We start from the raw sequence: 23,950 nt of genomic DNA on the forward strand, positions 1-23,950 counted from the left end.
GAACAGCGGTCCCCAACCTTTTTTGCGCCACGGACCGGTTTATGCCCGACAATATTTTCACGGACCAGCCTTTAAGGTAATACAACAAAATAAAAGTAGTACCTGTACCGAAAAAAAGAAGATTTATTCATAACACACGTGAAAAGACCCAGGAAAACCGAGTTAACCATAAAAACGATAACAAAATAACGCTGAAAACTGATAAAAACCCTGAAAACCATACATTTCACACCTGAGCCTCAACTCTCGCGGCCCGGTACCAAACGACTCACGGACCCGTACCAGTCCAAAGCCCGGGGGTTGGGGACCGCTGCTATAGAAGACAGTTCTATATAAAGGAAAGCTGTTAACTGGGGCTTCTCTTCTCCATTTATGCAATATATCCTGGATTTCAAAATGTGTGGGAATTCTAGGTATGTCAATAATGACCTGCGTTATTGTTACAATAATAATAATAATTATTGTGTATAATGACAAAAGGTGAAATAGATTTGCAACACTAAATGGGTTATATATCTCATTTTTTCCACAGGTTTACTTCTTTGAGGGTCCAGGTATCATTTTAAATAGGGAACCGTTTTTTGCACATGCAACAACATAATGAATTGCCCTTTGATAATGAATTGTCTCTAACATTTTTATTATCATTATCATTTTCTGGTCTTTTCTTTGCTTTTTGTATGGGGAGGGCAGTGGCTTCCACTGTGAGACACACACAGCAGGCGTAAAACTGAGAGCAGAGGAAAGAAACTACCATAAATGACAGCTACGGCATGATGAATGAAAAAAGTGCACATGGGGGAAATGTCTGCTCTTTTAGCTGTAAATGCTTCAGTGCATTAATCACAAGTCCTTTTAAGGACCATATTGGGAGGCAGGTGGGGTTGAGGTGACACAAACACACCCACCTGTCAGTTGAGAGATTGGATGTGCAAAGTTGTCTAGCACCACTTGCAGGTGTTTTTCACCCAGGCCTTGGTTATATTTAGGCACCAAAGTGGCTCAGCAAGGGAAAGGTTTGGTCTAAAATAGTTATTATTAAGCATATACCAATTGCTACAGAGCTTCTTTTTTGGTTTCAGGATGCTGAGTTGTCTTTTATCCTAAGGTGCTTTCAGTAGCACACATTCTACATCCACTTTTCACATGGCCATTAAAGATCACTTATCTAAAATTTAATGACACTATATGCGATAACAGCTTGTGCCACCAATAAGCCGGTGTTTAGTGCATCAACTAGTTATTAAATTTGCCCAGTTAGTGTTTGATTCTGTGAAGGTACTTGGAGCTATTTCGACCTCATGACCTCATATAGCAGAGAGAGTAAATCAAAATAGAACAGGAACAGGCCCCATAATAAAAGCAAAGTGCTGAAAGACCCTAAAACAATGTCTACAGACAAGGTAGCCTATATGTTGGAGCAAGGAAAAAGTCCAGCCAAAGATGCTGACTGACAATCCCAGATGGGAAAAAACAGCTCAGAGCAGCTTGGCTTTCCAATATTTCTAATGTTTCTTATCTTAATTTCACTTTCTAGAACTTTTTCTCAAAACTTTTTGCAAAAAATGAAGTGCAAATAAACAACACACTGTAGCCGGTGGTGAAAACACTATGTGCAATGTGATCGATTGCTGGTTTCTTGTAAACTTTGTGAAGTTTTTATTTGTTTATTCATGTAATCATATTTACTACAAATGACTGTTTATTTGCATTGTTACTTCACTACAACAATTCAAATAACAAATAGTTTGATAGGCAGTTTAAGGTGTCTGGGTCGGGAAGTTGAGCGGGTCGTCCACTAATTGAAAGGTCAGTGGTTCGATCACTGGCTCTTCCTGTCAGCATGTCAAGGCATCCTCTAGCGAGACACTGAACCACAAATTGCAATGAGAATACAAATAATAAAGTGCTTTGTCAATGTGTGTGTCAATGGGTGAATGAGACTTGCAGTAGAAAGCACTTTGAGTGCTCAGAGTAGAAAAGTGCAATGACTCACCAAACCATTTACACCTTCGAGTTTAACATTTACAGAACATAAAAAAGACAAATCATTCTAAAAATCTAGAAATGTTGAAATTTTAGAAAGCATAAAAAAGTTTTACAAAATTAGACTTGAGCCTACTTTTTTACATACTGCATCATGAAATAGTAACATAGTACCAAAGAAAGGCATCAAGTTGTCTTTTTCTAATAATTCCTGTTTTGGGTTTTATTAAATTTGACCTTCCTTGTCATTATTTGATGCACCATAGGTACTCATTTATGAACTTAGATTAAAGTCACAGTCTGGAAACTTTGTATGTCCCACAAAACAGGAGGGCAGACTAATGAATCATGAGCAGTCGTGCATATCTAATCACTTTAGCAGAGGACCATAATGGCTTATTGACCAATAGTGAAGTAAGACTGATGTTGCTTTGAAATATTTATAATTGCAAACTCTCCATGTCATCTTCGCCACCATGTTTAATTTCAAAAAAATATGTGTGAAAGAGATTGAAAAATCTTTAATTGGACCACGACACGCTGTTCCTATACAGCACACGCTCTGCATAAATATGTCGTGTGCATTTGAAGTTTACTGGGAATATGCAGCAGAGGTGCTTTGAACACAATATTTTGACTTTTTGCCCTTTTTAATGTTTGAGCTAAAGGAAGACTGTGGCATTTTATGTTTGTTCAGGAACACAGCATGTCAACATTAAAGAACAAGAAATCGCACAGAATTTTAAATAAACAAATATAGCTGTTCTCTTCTATTTTTTATATATATATGTGTCTGTTGTGTGGGTAGCTTCATGTTGAAAACAAGAACAAAAATGTTCAGATATAAGCCCTCAAGAATAAATAAAAAAAACCCCAAAAGAGCAGACAGAAGCTCAGCATATAACCTGCCAGTTCTGATCAGTCTATTCAAGATCGTGTGTGTAAAGTCACGGACTGAAGGATGACATACAAGTAAAAGCCCTATTTAAGGGTCAGCGAATGTGACACTGTGTACTGCTTTGTGGTCACGGTTTAAGGAAAATAATTCAGGGCCAAGGTAAACGGCTTGCCTCTTCTTTGCCACTCCATCCTCTGCAGTGCAATAACTTTGATGGTTGGATATTGATGATATCTTGGGGTCTTTATGAGGACATTCTGTATCTTTGTTATTAAGTGGCTTTTTATTGGATTGTGAGGCTTTATCTTGGGGCATTTTAAAGCACACAGCAGAGAAAGAGACCTGACCGCGGGATGCTTTCCATCATTTTCCCTTTATTTTAAAAAATGATGAATCACTTCTGCCAATTGTTGTGATGTATCAGTCATTTTTATGTCAGTCTGGAGTGTCATCACACTACATGATATACCATTTTGCTGGAAGCCAGTTGGTAATTCGAAGCCAAAAAATATAGTGAAAAAAAACAAAAAACCTCTGTCTTGATTTATCTTCAAAAGTGTGGCACCACCATTCATCATTAAGGGGCTTAGTTTTGTCTTTCATCTAGCCAAATCCATCCCTAAACTTCACTCATTAGCTGCCAAGTTGATGAGGTGGCGGAAGACATATATGTGTGTTTCTACCACCATATGGTAGATGCATTCAAATGTGTCAGTGGACGTGTGAACCTCTGTAAGCACCATGTGGCTTCTTTTGTGTTTGTGGCTTTTTGTCATCATGCTAGAGCCACATTGATGTTTTGTTGGTTGCTTAAGTGTTTGTGATACATGATCAGTTGTGCAAAAAGGAGATTCTTTGGAAGGAAATAAATCTTTTGAACTTGTGCTTTGGAACAAGACACAGGGATGTGCTTGAATTTATTTTGATTTGAAGCAGAAATATTAGAGCCTGATGGAACTTATTTAAGACTGTTGTCAGTTCTTGTTTTTTTTTTTGTTTTTTTTTTTTGCTCTGCCATATAAAATCAAGTAGTGGTCCCTGTGAAGAGGAGCACTTGAGTGAAGACACCGTCCACTCTGCAATGTCACCTTTTAATTAGCAATCGTTTACCTGCTTCTCACTTTTATAAAGCTTTTCTACTGCAGAAGTTTTGACATGTAATTCCAGGAAAAGCAAATTTGTATTTAATATTAATGATGTTTGATGTTTCAGATTTAGTTTGGCTAATTTCAGTGCACACACTGACTTGCAGTAATGGCTTTCTCTGACCCTAAATGGACCAGAGTGTTGTTAATGTTTCTCACTCCATCTCTGCTCTCACTTTTAGAACCATTTTTTTTTAACTAAAACACACTACTAATGTTGAATTAGTACTAAATTCGAACCATGCATCTTAGATTATATGGTCTGAATCATCACTTAAAATAAAAAAGGGAAAAAGAAAAACGTAATTATTTTAGTTTTTATTAGTTGGTTCAACACTTTAACATTTTTTGAGTTGTTGCTCATTGTCTTTGTGGTTTACACACTTACAAGTGCAGACACCAAAATTCAATATGTCAAACTTTTAACCTCATGACACTACTGACCTTTCTTCCTCTTGTATTCTTTTTTTTCTCTTGAATTTTCACTCTGAGGCAGTAAAACTAAATTGAAACCACCTGGACCTTGTGAAATAACCTGCTAAATTATTTAAGACTGAATATCATGGTCGGTTTTGGCATTAGTCTATTTTAAACAAATCTGCAATCTTTTATTCACCCAAAGTTGTTTAGATTTCTCTAACTCCATCTTTTCTTACAGCCCACTCAGTCCTCCAGAAAGCTGTTTTAAAAGCTAAAAGATAAAGATAAAATGTTTATTATTCATGACCACCTATACTCCTAATTCTACCTAATGAATTTTTAAAATTTCCTTACTCTGCCTATATAGTGTGAGCAATGGCTGCCACTAGAGATGTGAGAGTTGGTACTGTGGCTTGTGATCATGATTCCTTAAGGGAAAGGACCTCCTGTTATACAAGTGAGCCTTTAATAGGATGTTTCAAAGTGATATTATTGCATAACTTACCTGATAAAGTGAAAGTATATTTTTTGCCATAGCATGCTTCCGATCCTTCATCTTGATCAGCTACAATGCAAACTAAAACTGCAAAAAATATGTATACACTGGGCAGGTGGTGGGATTACTCTGGCTACCTGTGACATAACAAGGTTTAAAAACGGTTTGCTATAGAATCAGCCTCACAAAGTCACTGTGGGAGGCCCTGAGCACAAGGATGGCAGGAACAACTGTACATTTATTCCATCCACCACTAATGTCATCCTATAATACCACACCAAACCAGTTTAAAAGATGGAAGGAAATACTAACTTTGTATTTTTAACATGCATATTTTTTTTATTGCAGCACTCAATAATAAACTAGTGGAACCCTAAATCGGCACTCGATAATCAAAACTTTGAGAACCCCAGCTCTCACTTAAATTGAAGAGTGAGAATTTTGTAGTTTCACAGCATAAGTACCCTACCACCCCTTAACCTGTTCAAAAACAAATGTTTCTTTAGTTTCCAGAATTGCAACATTTGCTCAGGAAATTGCAAACAGTTTACATTTTGGTGGATGCACTTGGAAGTATGTGGTTTCTATTTTTGTACAAAAAGTGTTCTTGGGTTTAGTTTTAGGGATGCATCGAATGTGATTTACTGCAAAAAGTGACCTTTTTATCTGGATGATGGTCCCAAAATATCCACATATTCAGCTCACATTAATGTGAAACAGCAAATCCCGAGAATAAAGAAAAAAAGTAGAAGAACAAAATGTTTGGAAAAAATTTGGTGCCTGGTGATAAATTGAACACACAATATTGCAGAAGGAACCACACTGCATTCAAGTACATTTTCATAACCAGCGTTTGTGGCTCTTGTTAAAACTAATGCAGTCTGATGCATAAGCCCTGCAAGTAAATCCTTCCTTTATTACTATACATTTAAATACTTATTGTTTGAGTGCTGCTTGTATTGGTGGATGCGGTGGTACTGAGTTGTTTTAGATTATGCCAGAACTTTCTTGTTTTTATATAATTTATATCGTATTGATGTAAATGGGGTGGACGAGAGAGAGTTGTACATAGAAGTAAAACAAATTATACAATAGGTTTATTTATTTACTTTACAAAATTAAATTAATTCATTATGGAAATATATCTGTGATAGAAACAAAAACAAAAGCAGTTCTCCCTTGAGTTAGCTACTCATTAGCTTTGTGATATCATCACTGCCTTTAATCTATTGTTTCTGTGACTGGACCTAAATTAAAAATGTTGTTTTTTGTTTTTCAACATGAATTTCACACTTTCATGTCCGTGAACACAACTTTTAATCAGGCTATATCAGTCCATATATACATTTCACAGATTTTCACACATCATTTGTATGATTTGTAAGATCATAATTCAATACAAAAGTGTTGCTTGATTAGGTTTAGGCATTAAACACAACTAGGTTAGAGCTGGGCAAACCCCCCGCTTGTTTATGTTTATAAAAATGTCTTAATTTGTGTTAAAATACAACATTGCTGCTCCTGGTTCCCATAGTAACACTTCCCTGCTTTCTCTACAAAGATACAAAAAGTACATGCTTCTGATATGAAATATATTTCCTATTGAAATACATTACATACAAATTTGTGTTCACTGACACAAAATTGTAAGAATTTGTTTTCATGAATATGAAAAAAAAAGATAAATTTTGTGAGTGCTGCCTATTTGGTGGTGCAGCACAAAGAAAGCTGAGAGCCACTGATGACACCAACTTCTAGTCTAACAAAAAGTCTGCCTTTGTACGTTTAAGATGTTCTTTCCTTAAAATTAAATCAATAAAAAATGAAAGCACTACTCTGTAATCTTGTAGTTTTGACTCATTTTTCCATATGAGAATGTTCGCTTTTGCAAGGAAACACTCTTAGTGGCAGGTGATTTAACTAAACCCAGTGGGTCGAACAGGTGGCTATCCCAGTTGGCAGGGTTGGAGGAAATCTTTGCCTTTCCACACATCATTATTGTGTGTGTGTGTGTGTGTGTGTGTGTGTGTGTGTGTGCGTGTGTGTGTGTGTAATGCAGTGCAGTCAACACTCGATAGCCTCCTCAGTGGTTTGAATGACACGCTTCCCTAGGAACGGTGGGGGGCAGAACCATATCAGTCAGTGATGGATGGTGTGAGGATGTTTTCAATGATGGATCTGTAGGTCTATACCAGGAGTGACTGTGACATACTGAGCTGCCAAAATGCTTTGGTGTAAAACATCCTCTGTGGTCAGATTAGAGATATCCTCATCCTCTCCACTCAGTGTTCACATCACTGATTACAGGTAGAGACATTGCTGTAGTTTTTTTTTCTTTGAGGAAGTCCTTCTTGTCCTGGATTGAGAGTCTTGTTGTTTTTGGCTCACTAAAACAGCAGTCAGTCCTCTTATGTGTCATCGAAAGACCCGGTTGTGTTTTCTACAAGCTTCAGCAGCTTGAATAAAGGGTCACTCGAGGTGCCGTCTTTGGAGCACAGAGAAAGCAGAGCAGAGAGATAGACCCAGATAGCGGAGAGTCGATTCCTCACACACTGTGTCATAAGGTCTTTAACAGATGGGGGGTGCTATGTTTAGCACAGATGAGAAGCACTCTAAAGAAACTTGGAGCATCGTGACAGAGTTCGCACCTTCAGCACGCACTACCTCACTTTGCAATTTGATTCTTCATGTTAACATTAACTGTAAGGGCTTTTTTTGGTAGGTGTCACAATGTGATTGAATGTGTTGTGTTTTTGCTTTGAATTTATCTTGATGAGAGAGACATTTTACTGCATTGGATCATGCATGCAAACTAAGATGAAAAGAGTACTGAATGTCATACTCAAATAGAAGACCTGATGATCAGAAAATTAAAGACTTATATTACTTATATTATGCTAATCAATTTAAGATCTTTCTGTTAATCATGTCTTGCTTTGTAGACATCACTACCTGCTTGCTTCCACCATTTGTGTCAAAATGGTGACCCGCTCAAGTTAAATGAGTTGGCAGCTTGACCCTTAGGGAATAGTTCAGAGTGCACACCCCTTGTCAGGCTTGTGCCCAAACATGATCCTGACCTGATGCACCACCCTTGTGCTTGGACATTGTGGACTGAAAACTGCTGTTTGGTGTCTGAGTTCATCCAGCTATTATTATCAGCAATGATCTTTAAGAGATGTGAAAGTTGGGTTCAGCTCAGACTGGGTTCAGTCATGAATCAGACATTTTTCTTGATGATGGACATTTCTGCATTTTAAATGTTGTGTACCAAACAATACAAATTCATTAACATAATATATCATTACTTTAGGTTTTCAAATCATAAACTGAAAAGTTGCTTTTACCAGTGTAAATTTGGACATAAGTAGGATTAAAATGCAGTAACCATGAAAGAAACAAGTACAACGTCCTGAGTGTATTAGAGAATATTAGTCTGTCTTTTTTTGCATTTTCTAAAATTTTGAATCACATTTAAAAATCCATTAAAAACCCGTTTCTATCTATTTAATCTTCTAAAATATGTATATTTATAGAAGGTTCTCTAAGATTTGTACAGTGCAAAGGCTTGTTTCCACCTTAATGATTTTTAAAACAAATCTTGTTTTGTTGTGTATACCTGCCCCAAAATGCCTCTGAAAATTGAAAATAATATAAAAGGAAGGAGAGCCATCTGCCAGAAAGCCCTAAAGGCAAACTTCTCAGACTAGCAAAGCAAAGTACATGCATTCAGCTGCTTTAAACCATACAGTATGTACGGGCAATATTTTAAGCTGGAGTACATATGCTGGCTGTAGCACTGATACATTATCACCGACTGCCATAAACAGAAACAACATCCACTTACGTTCTGAAACAATAAACAGTATTAAATGTTTCTGCACTGTGACAACTTGATTTAGTCGCCATTATTGTTGGGGTTAATTGACTTCCTCCTTCATACACTGGAAAAAAAAATGAACAGCTCATTATGAGGTTCTGCCACAGGTTTAAATAACATTTAAAAGTTCTCCAAGTTCAGTTTTTCTTACATCACAAAGCAGATTTTCTTTTAGGAACTTTTCAAAAAAAAAAAAACCTAACAAACTGGAATTCGTCCAAGAAACTGTTATCATATATGAAACCATAAGTAAATAAAAAAATAACCTTTAGCTTTTCTTTTACAGACAAATGTGCCTTTTTTTTCAAAATGTCTTTGACATTTTGTTTATTTGTCTCTGGTCAAATAAACAAAATATCCCACTCAGTGAGGTCATTTGTCTCATCAATTGCAGACAAAATCGAAGTGATCTTGTTGAGCTAATCTGAGCATTCAAAGCAGAAATATGGCGGAAAAATCAATAACTGACAATTGTTACATTTGTTGATAACAAATCTTTCAACCGTGCATACACCAAACACCCACATACCCCAAGTGTGCAAACTAGCATTTTTCAACTATTTGGCATTCTCATGTGTGTCATGTGTGGTAGTCAAATTCACCTTTTGCATTTTAACATCCATGTTTTTGACTTTAGAGTTCTTTCCTTTTGCAGCCTTGCCTCTCATAAGATAAACTCACATCCATTTGTCAAGTTTGTCTGACTTTTAGTTCTTAGACCAAGTGGGTCATATATATACTATACTTTCAGATTGAATAATGCTGTATATGTTTGAGCATTGCATTTTCAGTTCTACATTAAAATCATGTGTGCAGCAAAACCAAACCTCTTTCACAGCTAGGAGCCCTTGCAATTTTTATGTAAATTTGGTAAGACTGTTTTACATATTTCATTACGGTGTTTAAAATTATAACTGTTTCACTGTGTAAACAGTTACTCAGTCATTAAGCATCCATTTTTACTGCTTCTACCAACTGTATACCATTCCAGCACAAGGAAAGATACAAAAAAATTAAAACTGGCTGCCGTTATCACAAATCATCAAACTTTATCAGCTAATACTAAACATGAAAGTGCAACATTTGGTTTATATAATCAAACTTGCTGGACAGCATTTCATAAATGAAACCAGTTTTACTGTATTTTTGGCATCTTTGGAACATAGTATTTTTTTCCCAGTTCAACTGAATTTTGTTGATTTCATTTAGTGCCATTTCACAGTAATAGTCATGTCTTTCTAGTGCTTTATCTTAGTAATGATCACGCAGCATTAGAGAATCTCACTTCATCCCCTGTGAGCAAGCCCTCGGCTATTATACCACAAGTAAGCCTGGCCTTTGAGAACAAAGTGCTCTATTGGGATAATATGGTCTTCTTAAGCATATAATGGAGCCTGCTAATTCAGAATTTTGTATATGAAATAAAGGATTTTGAATTAATTTCTGGATTTAACATGGAGCCAGTGATATGGGGAGATATGATCTCTTACTCGTCCCCGTTAGTGCTGAAGTGAACTAAACTGAAGGCTTTTCTGAGACAGTGGGCTAATAATTAACAAGGATAGTCTTGCCTACAAGAAAAAAAATGCATGAACTAATTTTTTTCTTTTAGGCAAGACTTTTTTTGATGTTTGAGGACAAACATCTTGAAACTACTGCCTCACCTGAAACAGTCACATCACCAACACGTTCGTCTCAGTTCACAAATTCTTTTTGAGAAGTCACCATAACTTGACTAAAGCTGAGGTAGGCAACAGAGAGACTTGGGCTCCCCAGAGTGATCTGCATGATTGAAGCATGGTGATGTCAGTCCCTGTGGAAGACAAAGCAGGATGAGCTCAGTGTTATTGGCTTTGGCTTCTCTCAATTCAGTCGAATGTCAAAATATTAAAGGTCAAATCTGAGAGATGGAAATATTATGAAAAGGTCTAAAGCATGCTCTGAGTTTTTATCACCAGTCTCTTGGGACTGAACATTTGACAGTACGGTGACACTGCACGGCTGAAATTAAGTAGCATTATTTGGAGTCACAGTTTACCATTTTGGCTCAATTAAACCCATTATAGCTAGACAGTGTATCAGAATAAGCAAGAAAATAATGGCGATAATGAAATAATTCCCACTAATATACTGTCCCTTTATATACTAATGCATCAGTCTGAATCATAGCCAAATATCCCTGTTGTATCCCATGCTACGTTGTTGTTCATTCCCTCAGCGGTGAGAATATGTTTTGTTATTTCATTATACAGGAATTGGTTTTCTATTCAGAAGGCTCAGCTATTTGCTGCTCCACTTACCCTGACAGTAACAAAGTGAAACTTTAATCTCCCCTCAGTGTCAACAGCAGCTGATAGCAATTACGGAGAAAGCCTGGATACTGAAGTGGTGCGTTTGACTCAAAGAGTTGACCCACATCCCTCACTGAAAATTTAACTGAGTCCTCTTTATGTTTGCAGCCGCTGTCCAAGTCCAAATTTCTTTTCTGGCCCTAAATTGAATTAAGGAGCTACGCCACTGAAGCAGTTACACAATTGTCTGGATCTGTGCAGATTTCAGCATGCAAATCAAAACATTATAGATATTGTTTTTCTTCACATCCTAGTCCCATACTAAGTGGCCATTTCATAGTTAAACAATGCAAATTAGATGTTGTAATTTTGTGTAAATTTAATCTGCATGAAGCTGGAGCAGAAAACTACAGGCATTATCTCTGCCTGAATGTAGTGAGCACACTGCTGTTTTACCCACTGACTCTTAGGTATATTGCAGCCTTTGCTGTGGTGCAGTCAACACACAAAGCTCCTGCTGTGTAAGAGTGAGGAGCTGTTGCACTGCAAGCTTTGCTTTCTCTGACAAAGAGTGAAACAATGGTGGAGCCCACTGTTCGCCGAGTACAAAAGCAGACTTCGAAGTGTTCAGTCTTTTCAGGCGTGCAATTATTATGAGTGTTTAAGTTTACGTTAACACTAGAACTGTTCAATCTTCATTATGTTGCTTAACACAAGTTAAAATTGAGCATGCTTTTTGTAAATGTGCTGAAAAATATCAGCTAATCAGATGAGGAATTTAATGTTGTTTCATTTTGCAACAATCCTGCTATGGAAAGCTGTATGTCTGTCATGAGGAACCAAAAGACAAAGTACACAATATGTCCTTACAAATGTCACAAATGAGTAAATGCCTTAAGAGCAATAAAAATGTTTTTTAATTACTCAATTCCTTCCACCTGATCTCTTGATCTAAATAGTGTCACATTGTCACTGATACTTGTTCTGTGCTGCCTTTCCTGGAGCACTTCCTACCTCCAGCTTTCCACATAGGCATGTGAGGCATATATTCAAAATCCCTGAAGAAAGAGTTACTACCAAATTTAAATTAGTACATATAGAAAAAAAAACAATCTTCTGTTGACTGTAATAGTCTAGACTAAAAAGATTTAGTTTGTAACTAAATATTTATAGGCAGTGATACACTGCAAAATGCATAGTGTGTATCCCTGAGGCCTCAAACATTAGACATTTGGAGAGCATTAAAATCTTCTTTAAAAAAATATACCTCTGTTTACCAGCTAGAGCTTTTCCTCTGCCTTTAGTTACACATTACTGCACATCTTGATGCCCTACCACTGCTGCTAAAGCTGTTCTGTGGAATAATCTAAAATCATTGTCAGGACTGTGTATCACATCACCTCTGTGTGCACACTTGTGTGCTATTATGTGTAGGAACAAGATAAACTAAACTCAAACAGAAGTCAAATTGAAGTACTCCATAATGGTACCACAGCAAAAAGCCCCACAGTGTATCTGGAACTGATGATCAAAATGTTGCTATTTCAATTTCAATTTTTGTTTTTGTTTTATAAATGATATGTAATGTGAAAAATACTTATTTTCTACTAGATTAATTATGCTCTTGACTTTGTAGTCTATTATATGTCTGCACTCATACCATAGATCACAAAAATTGAGCTCATGCAATGTTGAAAGTCAGCATTCTTCAGATAGAAAATTAGAATGCCAAGTAGTACAGCTAAACTATGTCTTTCCATCTATTTTTTCCATATGCAGCGTGATTGAAACAGATGCTCTGCATTTGGGCCACACTGCGGGTTGCAAGGATCTGTCAGGTGTCTGAATTACAGATGCAAATATAGTCAGCTACTTTGCATGCCAGCATCATTTGCTCAGAAAAATACTGCACCTACACCTCGGGTCCCAATATTATCATCATTAAGTTGCTCCTCATCTCAACAGGATGCTCAACAAAGCAAACAGTTGAGATAAATATGGCACCACACAGTCACTAAAAGGTCTTAAATGATGCTGGAAAACATAAAGGGAGGAAACACCAATTTTCTCTGCCAGATTATAATTTTAGCGTAGCACTTAGGATCTGAGGTGATGTTAGGATGTTTGAAAATGTTGCTATCCAAAGTCTTGACCTAAATAGGTAAGAGTCTAAATTCTAAATCAAGTAATTTAGGATAAGATGCCTATCTGCAGGTGTAGTCCAACTAAATATCTAAGCCTAAAATTGTTATTTACATACTATGTCATGTGTTTTTTGTTTTGCAATGAATTCTAGAGGACTGACATTCAACTCAATAGTAAGTGCAGTTTCTGCAGGCAAACTTTCTTTTTATAGTCAGATTACCATGTGTCGCTGGGATGTGAATCACACTGAAATCATTAAGTTCTATCACATTCACAGCTAGTTTTCCCACTGCTTTCACAAACTCAGGTGCTTAATGCTAAGAGCGCAAGTTCAGGTTAATAACGGAAATTGTTAAAAAATCCTGGTTAAGATGAAAACCTTTACATATCTTTGTTAGCGACAAGCAACAAGCCAGTAAAACAGAAACTGACAGATTGTCAGAGTGACGTGGTGTGACAGAGATCTGCTATTTCTGGTCTCTGGATGTACCAGTTAATAGTCACAACAATTAAACAGCTTTGCACTCTGCAGAGTTCTCAGGAGAGAACACGTTGGGTGTCAAAGCTGAGAACGTCACATGCCAAGCAAGCAAGTATGCTTATTCACTTGTGATTTATTTCCTCCTTCAAATAACAATGCACCTAAAATGCACCTTTGTTAATTTCAGATGCAAGGTAAATAATGAGATTCTTTAGATCTTAATCCATTCATCGTGATGTGCATACTTATGAGCTTTCCCATATTCAGCAGGCCACCCAGGATGTATTTTGTCGATATAATTTGAACAAACCCTTGATGTTTTTGATGTAGTGCAGGTTCATGTTACTGGTTCAGAGGGTTTCTATTTTTTCTCCATCTGTCTGTCCATCTACTTGTCTATCTGGGAGATGTTATATGAGTTGGAGCAAGAAAAAGAAATATGAAATTAATTGGTTTGTTATTTCAATAACAAATAAACAACATAACTACCCCTAAACAGATGAGGGTTAATTTTACTGAACGGCTTTCTTATTTAAAAGGAAAAGTAACTGCAGTATAATAATAATAATAATGACTGTTTCCAAGGAAACCTTTGTGTTGTTTTTTTATCCCTACATAAGTTTGATCGGTAATATATTATGGTTGATAAAGTAAGCTTTCAAAGATTCCAGTCTATGAATACACTCTCTTCCATTATAACATATTCCATTATTTCATGTTTTCACTCACAAGTGCTTGCTCAGGGAATCATTTTAAAGTACTGGTACAAAAGCGAAGTACCTCGTTGAGTCTGGCCTCTAACCTATCCTCAAGAATAGATTTCAAACCAAGCTAAGGTATCTTAGACATGCATGGATAAGGCTGCTGTAGATGGGACTGAAAAGACCACAAACAAACGCCATGTACCAACATTTATTTTTGGCCTGCTGTGTTTCTTTTGATAGCTTAAAAGAAACCAACCCTCTTCACCTCAGATTTGGCTTCAGATGAGCGTCACATATTCAAAGTTTGTGTTTTTTTTTATTTTGCAGTAAAAAATGTACACATGCCATCGCTTTAGAAAGTATTCAGTATTGTTTTAACAATTTTAAGTCTATAATATTGGATTTTTTCCCTTCTCTGTCAGTTCAGACTTAAGAACCCATGATAAAAGTAACCAGTGTTGCAGCAGTTACAGCTTACACTAGCAGTCTGCTTGGGTAAGTCTCTACAGGCTTTGCAAACCTGGATTTGGACAGTTTATCCCATTCCTCCTGGCAGAGCCTGTGAAAGCTTCAGAGAACTGCTGTCTTCAGGTCTCCCTACAGATGTTCTGTGAAGTTAAAGTTTATACTTTGGCCAGACCATTCACAAATAGTCATGACTTCCCCTAAAGCCACTGCACAGTTATCTTACCTTCTTTTTGTTTGCTGTTGCAATGTAGTTGGTTGCATTTTTATTCCCCCCCACTTCTGACCAGTTTTTGTTTTTCTGCTGTTGAGAAGGATTCAAGAAGGTGATATTGCCTCTACCATGTTTCACTCATTATCCAACCTGAAACATGAACACAAATAAATTAGGAAATAAAGGAAAATCTAAAATAAAACAGTGCAACATAAGCTTATTGTCATAGTAGTATAAGTAAAGCAGAAAAGAGAACAAAAACATCAAAGCTAATTGTCATAGAGGTCACGATGTGTTCTGATTATGATGTGATGCAGGTAAGCAGGTTGATAAACTGTTTCAATTTTTAGCACCCAAAGGAGTTATCTTTAGTTTAGTTCAGCGTGTGAAGTTTTTACAACATTTTGACTGAACTTAATAGAGGACCTGCTCAGGAGATAGAACAAGTCATCTACTAATTGGAAGTTTAACAGGTTGATTCCTGGCTGACCAGTTTTGCATGATCACATTTCAAGGCAAGGGGTGCATGGCACATACTATCCCAATAGCAAAGGCATTTTCAAACATAAATCATAATGCATACTTACTAGTTTCACCTTTCAGATTCTTCTTACTAACTACCCATGAACATGCTGTACCTATGTTTTTTGTTTGTTTGTTTGTTTGTTGAATATGTATTTGTATTTACAATGCCAAGGTTGATCTGCAGCCACTGGTGAGTGGATACAAGTTCTTAGTTTTTATTGATATACTGTACTGTAAAGAAGGGCGTTAGGCCACTCTGGTGTTCATCAAGTTGGGAGGACAGTGCCTTTAAGTCAGATGTTTTCATTTCAAGGGTTATCTGTGTGTGCGTGCGCCTACAGGTTTGTCAGTGATAATGAAATGCTGCATGTGGCAAAGAAGTATCTGGAGGGAAACAGTGCTGTTTTCATTAGGCTCATGTTTCACTGAGTGCACCTTCTCCTCATTTTGTTCAGAGACACAAAAACATGACGGCAGATCCTCATCAAAAAGGCACACTGTGTATCATTACCAGGAAACACCTCTGCCGTCTGTCTGTTTTGTTCAGTGTGACCCATAGGGATGAAAAATTCCATTTACACAAACACAGTTTATCTATCACAACAACTGACATGGTGAAATCCCTGAAAACAGTCTCTTGTGTTGAGAAACACAACACCAGCTAAGAGTAAGTCTTATATAAAATCATGGTCACTCAAGAAAAGCTTCTTGCTTTAGCTCACCTATATGTTTTATTTATTAATTTTTTTGTGTATTGTTTTTCTTGGTGCACACATCAGTGAAATCTTTGATCGAGTTGGAGGAGCAAAAGTAGCATCTTGCACATCTAATGCTTATAAAACCTTATACACTGTACCCCATGAACAATACTTCAGTTATTTATTTTTATATCATTTTCTATCATGCTTAGCTGTAGAAGCTAGAGCCAAGCATGGACATTCTGTGGTACACAAATATACCAGCAAGTGACCCATGCTGAAATGTGTGACATACTCGTGATCTCAATTTATATACTGGCCAGCCTATGGTAGCATAAGGGAGTAGTGATACTGGGTATTATAAATGGATCAGCAGGGTGTTGTTTGATAACTGTCTAAAGAGAAATAGCTCGAATCGAATAACTTGAATCTCAGCTCCAATTGGTAATGGAAAAAAAATGGTGTATTGGTGCTTCAATTTCAATCGCTACATGAAGACATTCACAAAATCGGGCTACTATCATAAGAATGCATGACAAACAAAATGATTTATGCCAGACTACTATATCTAGAAAGTTACATCAACATATTCAGAACATTGCTGTTACATTGAGACCAAGATCAAGTGGCTGATAAACTTCAGTTTTCACACATTTGTATCGATTCCTCGTTTTAAATGAGTATGAATACATTCCTGTTCTGCTGAAGGTCTGTTTACTGTCCCTTAGTCAAAACTAAAAGTGGATAAGCAGTATTCAGTTTTTATGTACAATAAACTTGTCTATAAACTCTAGGGCAAGTGCCCTTTATTAAATTAAATTGTTTATTCTTTAAATATGTCGCTTACTTTTATTGTGTTTTTTTTTTATTGTACTCTTTTTAAATCCTATCTGTGTCTGCTATTACTGTATAGCTTTGAGCTTCTTTTATATCGTGTACTAATGCCTTTTATGTCTTATGTAAAGCACTTTAATTCCCTTGTAGTTGAAAAGCACACACAAGTAAGTGTGCATTGCTTTGCCTTGATACTGTTCACTTCAATCCCACAACTCCTTTGACTAGAAGCTCCTTCAAGCTTATTTTATTATTATTTCTTTTTGTGCAGATACCCCAGGTGAGCTATGCCTCCACAGCTCCAGAGCTAAGTGACAACACCCGCTATGACTTCTTCTCCCGAGTGGTGCCTCCTGATACCTACCAGGCCCAGGCCATGGTAGATATTGTGAAGTATATGCGCTGGAACTATGTTTCCACAGTGGCCTCAGAGGGGAACTATGGAGAGAGTGGCGTCGATGCTTTCATTCAGAAGTCTCGGGAGGATGGTGAGTACACTTGGCCTTGTACATCATTACTGCATAACTTGCACACCAATGTGGGAAGGTGTCACCTATTTGAACTTGCTGCACTGATGAATGATATATCTCAGTGACACCGCTAGCAAAAGTCAGCCACTGAGGTCAAATGTTAGATTTCATCCCAGAACTTGCATATGCAGAGGTCTACTTGAATACCACAGAGTACATGTGTTTGTTGTTACCATGCATATAATTATGATATGAATGGCTTTGAAGCATCATTCAGTTTTACAAGAGTGATGCTATAGAGACAATATCAGTCATATGTAGAAGTTGCTAATTAACATCTAGAATATACACCTAATCTACACTAAAGTTTATTAAAGCCAAACAACTCTGTAAAATGTTTCATACCCACACAGAATTCAATTCAATTCCATTTTATTTATATAGCACCAAATCACATCAACAGCTGCCTCAAGGTGCTTTACATTGTAAGGTAACTGTAGTTCCTGGAATGACCACTTGAGGCTGTCTTCAACAGCATTTTATTCCTTATAGAGTCCAATGTAAAATGGCTTACCTTAAAAAGTATAGGTACAGCTTAATACAAAGAGCTTATTTCTCCATATGTGAGAACTTCACAGGGTGTCAGTTTCTTAGAAAAATGTTTTAGGCCTCAAGGTTAAGTTTCATTTATGTTGGCTGCCTTTTGGAACATTTTTAATGCAATTACTTAAATATGTGGCCATGTTATGCCCATCCGGTCTATTTCGCAGTCCACCCTTTTGTCACTTTTGGCTTCTAACATACCAAAATGGAGAAGGCCATAAAGTTAAAGTAGAGGATTCAGAATTAAACAAACTACAAAGTGATGTTGAACTATAGTCATGGCCAAATGTTGTTGGCAGCAGCAAAATTTTGGTTTTCATAGACTATATTTCTTTTTAAAAATATTTTTTCATTTCTTTGTTATATTAAAGAACAGTCATAAGCATTTCATAAGTTTCACTGCCAAAGCGTTAAGGCTATTTTGTTTTAGGTAAGTAGCATTATTATAATATGTTTCGTTTTTATCTACAATAAAATGGATCAGACTTTAACTGTATTATCAACACAAATTCTTTTGGGGTTTGTTCAAGCTCAGTACATATCTCTCTAAACACACTAATCTATATAAATTACTCAGAAAAATCATAGATATTAGCTGCTACAATTTAGTTTGAGCTCTTAATTGAAACTGTGTGCTTTCACAATATTATGTGAGCAAATTCCTGTGACTGTGGATTTGAAGTATTCTGCTAATTCACTGCTGCACTTGTTCTCCTACTTTGCCATGTACCACTGTCATGAGCCTGAATAAAGAAAATAACCTGAACGGGCAAATTATCTGACTCAGCTCCCATAGCAGCAGCCCTGGCAGCCCAGGAGCACATGCTCTGGCTTCACCAGAACAGCTTTCCCTTAAGAGATCCAGCAAATAAGACTGAGTACAATGTGGGTAAAAAGCAGATGATGAAAGGTAAATATGAATTCCAGGTGGGGTTTTTTGATCTCTGCTTTTGTATCCCTCTTCTCTTGCAAAAAGTGCCTCGAGCTGGGAATCAGTGGCCTTCAGTGTTTATTTCTGTGTAGTGTCTGAGATGAGAAGCTTCTCATCTCCCATATAGTACCCAGGATGTGACCCACCCTGAAGGGATGGTTGTAAGAGCTGTGGTAGGATACATGGACACAGAAAGCAGTCACTTGTTTTGTTTAAAAAAAGAAAGCTTTCCAAATCACATACTTTTTATTTTTACCTTCACTATGCCCTTTTAAACTATGTAATACTGCACGGAGGATGTATACATTTGGGACTCACTACTTCATCGTAATGTTGAACTTTTGATGCACTTAGTTGCTTAGTTGTAAATGGCACAGCAGATTGTGGACGGGACAGGCAAAAAGTATGCTGGTGGAAGTAGTAAGACAACCTGGTATTTTTGTCAAACAGCAATTGACATAAATATATTTTTTCTGCCATACTAAATTTTAATATGTGTATTAGTTACACCTAATGTTGGAAAAATCCCCTATTTTCACCTTGTATTGAGGTCTTCTCTGCTGGCAGTGAATATGTTATATTAAATTACTAAAGACATCAAAGCAAAGAGCAGTACAATGAGGACATAGTAAGTTCTAATACCACCAGATAATTTGGAACATCTTACGTGGAGCTGATGCAGCCACCGGATGCTTTATTCTTCAATTTCAAAGGACCTATTTTATGAAACGCACATAGTTTCTGAAATGGAAACTTCCTAATGGTCATCCGGGGTCTACTTAATGGTCTCTTATTGCTTACTACTTTCGTATTTATGAATGTACAATTCTTTCCGAGTGCAGACTTTAGGAAACAAACAGGAGACAGAAAGACCAGTCAGTTCTGGGCAGCAGAAGCTCATCTCTGGCTGAAGACTGCCCTTCTCTGCAGAGACGTTGATTACTATGGAGCATGCCCCAATAGATGTCATTAATCAAGTTAATGAAACACAATGTCAATAAGAACCCTAACAAGATTTCCCTTGCAAACCAATGGCCTGTCTGACATCAACATAAGAAACCCTGCTAATGGAGTAACTGCTACCCCCATGTGATGAGGATTACAAGTGTTAGCCACAGAGTTGGGCTGAATAAGCCCATGTGGAGAATGTAAAATGAAGAAGAAGAAAAGGGGAGCACAAACAACTCTGCATTGCTCCTGGGTGGTTTATTTGTAGATCCAGGGAACAGACAATTTTAGAATGGGCTGATTGTTATGCCTAGTGAGCGAAAAACAAAGTACGAACTCAACACATGGGGAAAATGCATAATTATGTTTTATTAACTGATTCTTACTGAAATGATCTTTCAGGTTAAAAGCAGTTCACATTTAAATATTAAGGTTGGTGAGGCTTTATATTTATGTCATAAATAACAAATCCCATGAAAATATTAAAACACCAACTGGGTGTTTGTGCACAACTTTGCAGGTCTGAGTTACAGTATTATTTAAAGATTAATACATGTAGCACTGTGAAACATCTTGAGCTGCCTTTCCTTATATTTTGCTTCGGAGTACCCAGACTTTCTTGCAATTTTCAAAGTGGTCTTGAAAAATAATTCTCCAGGGTTTTCGAAGGTCTTTCAAAGTCCTTTGGATATTGGCAGCTTCTTCACTCATTTTCATTCTATTCCTTGTGCTGGACTCATCCAAGCACATGTTATCTACCCACCATTGTCACACAATACAGTCAGAACTTTTCATCATCAGCTTAACACACGGAAGGCCAGAATCATTAAAAAATTGCCATCACATTGCTTAAAGAAATTACAAGGAAGCTTGCCTAAGAGAGTTCAGGTTGTTTTATAGAATAAAGATGCTCATTCCAAATATTGATTTTCATGCTGATAAGAAATGTACAAACTAAGCAAAATATGAAGAGATATGGGGTGACTCAAGACTTTTGCACAGTACCATATGTGGTGCACTAGTACTGAATTTTGATAATAAGTTTGTGCATTAAAGCAAGCCTTAAGATGCATAGGGCTTGTGTTTATCGTAATGCAGTAATGCACCACTCAACGCAATAGTGTAACAACAATGGAGTTTTATGGCATAGGGGAATAAGCTAGATCACGCTTTCTTCTTACTGCTTTATAAATATTTGATGCATTCTTTGAAGAATATCATGAAAGCTGCAAGGTAAAGAAATTGGAAAGTATTGTAGACTGTGTAACAGGATAAGATAGAAGCACGGCTCCACCCAGAGCAACAAACAGACTTCTGAACATCTGCATTCTAAATGACCGCAGTCACCAAGGGAAGAGATCACAGCACACACAGCGATGTCCCTGTTTCTATCTGTATGGCCTTTTAATCTCTAGTTCACACCCGTGTGTGATGTGTCAGCCAGTTATGTCTTTATTTATTATTTGACATAACGCAAATGACCCCCGAGTGCCTCAGATATGTCCTCTTGCAATTTGTTTGAACAATTACTTGTCATTGCTTAATTAGGCAAAACGAAAGGCTAAATAATCATCACTCATCTTCTCTTGCAGTTCTTTCTCCATCATTTCTCCCTCTCTGACAGGGACGTAATGGTTACATATTGCTCTTAATGCAAAGACACTATAAAAGCCAATTTCCTTAGCCAAGTGCTATTTGAACTTCGATCTTAAGTAATACCCTATAGAAATGTTAGCTGACCAAATGATTTCATGTGACATCATTCCCTTTCTGCTTCTTCTGTGGCAGCTTGTACTTTATAATGCCAATGTACATTAATACATATTTAAAACAAAGACAAAAATGGAGAAATACGTGGCGCAGATTCAATCAAAAGTGCAGGGGGGAAAAAGCAACGGATTAGGGTGTGGAGGAGGTTATGGGGGATAGAGTTTATTTTAGCCTGAACTACCCGGGGGATGTGGCACAAATTGGCCACAAAAGAGGCTGTTGTGTGAATTTAGTTAGTATATGAATAATTACATGGACACCAAAAACAATAAAATGAGGTTACTGACTTAAAACTATGAGCATCAAATTTGCTTCTAGTTGGCAGTCTGTTTGGTTGTCAGAAAAATACAGAATGACATTTAAGTGACATTCAATAGCTTTAGCATTGCACCCAGCAACAGGAAATAATCAGGTCGGTGTACAAGAAGGATTAAAAAACAACCCTAATGGCTTTTCCTAATAACTATGTACATGAAAAATTCTGGATAAAGCTAGAGAAAGGGTGGACATATAACCGATTTTAACTTTCAAAGAGACTTAAATTTGTCTGTCTACTTATTTAAGACCATCATTCCAAACTTGTGAGAAGAAGACAGATTTCAATTACGCAACATAAGACAATAACTTAAATTAGACAGCTCAGGCAACTAATCTGGATTACAATTCTGCAGATAATCCAGACAGCTCCTTTTCATAAGAACATATCAATAGCACTTTTGTCAGGGGGATAAGATTTTCTCAGCTTCCACTAAGCACTTTCTAATGGCTTCATACTATCGTCATTAGAATAGGCTTACACATTACATTACAGTAGTGTAACGATTCCATGACAGTTTCTGAAGCAACATGATATCTTGTGTTGCAGTCTTACCTTAGTTTAAAGTGACAAAAAATACATACATATACATAGATGGTAAATACACAATAATCAACCATGTTTGATATGTTGGTTACTGCTGTGCAATCATGCCGTGTTTCAATTTTTGAAGGCTCATATTTAAATTAAAAAATGTAAAAAGATTTTAAAACTTCAAACGTTACCAATGTTGCTAAATTTAGTTCTTACTGTGCGAGAAAAATGCACTAACATTGCAAATATTGATTAGACACTTCCGAATTGCTTTAATGTTCCATCACATCCAAAAGGTGCTCTATTGGGTTGAGATCTAGAGACTTTGAAAGCCATTGAGTACAATGAACTCATTGTCATGTTCAAGAAACCAGTTTGAGATGATGTGAGCTTTGTGACATGGCATGTTACCTTCCTGGAAACATCCATCAAAAGATGGGTACATTGTGGTGTTAAAGGAACATGGTCATCAACAATATACAGGTTAGCCATCACATTTGAACAATGCTCAGTTACAGGTACAAAGGAGCCAAGAACATATTCCCCATAACCTGTGTTAAAAAGCAATTGAATAGATGTGCCTAATTAAGAAGTAGAAAACATTTATCTACATCTATTTTTGGCATTCACAAAAACCAGTAATGTTGTCCAATAGTTTTATTAAAAGATGCCAGTTTCCTTACTTTCCCTGGTGCTCTTTACCCTGGTCAACGCATGAACCAAATTAAGCAAAAAATCATAAAAAAAAAATGATCATCAAAAAATTGTAACATAAAAATGATTTCAAGTAATTAAAATCTTAAATTTTTACCTAAAATATAATCGTTTTAGCTTTAATCAGGGTGGAATTATTTTTTTACACAGCTATATTTATTTGCTAATGTAGTGGTTTGCATTAGCATTTAACTGAACAGTGTCAAACCCAGAGAGGATTTCTAAAATGTACTAATTGCTCAGTCCATTTAGAAAAACAAGAGGTGAGTATTGGCAACAACATTGATTAAAAACATTACTAAATGTAAAAATAATGAACATATTTGAATTCCCACTTTGATCAAAAACTGCCATTAAGAAGCTCATTAAGATAGTGATGTTGTATGCAGTTGCACTGATTGGATCCTATGGATGTTACTATGGAGATTCTTTTTTTCCTTAGGTTAGGTTACAGAGGTCACTCAGAGTTCACTTAGTAGAGG

The 23,950-nt window shown here is 36.7% G+C and overlaps 1 protein-coding gene across 1 annotated transcript in view; it reads left to right on the forward strand.

The window, feature by feature from the left end:
• LOC102793018 (metabotropic glutamate receptor 4-like) overlaps positions 1-23,950 on the forward strand; it is a 183,435-nt gene that overhangs the window by 84,912 nt on the left and 74,573 nt on the right. Inside the window, exon 3 of the mRNA XM_006782858.2 lies at positions 17,454-17,670. Within this exon, the coding sequence (XP_006782921.1) occupies positions 17,454-17,670 (217 nt within the window). The remainder of the gene's footprint in view (positions 1-17,453; positions 17,671-23,950) is intronic.

This window comes from Neolamprologus brichardi, chromosome 5 (assembly GCF_056152115.1).
Source record: "Neolamprologus brichardi isolate AB-2024 chromosome 5, ASM5615211v1, whole genome shotgun sequence".
NCBI classification, from domain to species: Eukaryota; Metazoa; Chordata; class Actinopteri; order Cichliformes; family Cichlidae; genus Neolamprologus; species Neolamprologus brichardi.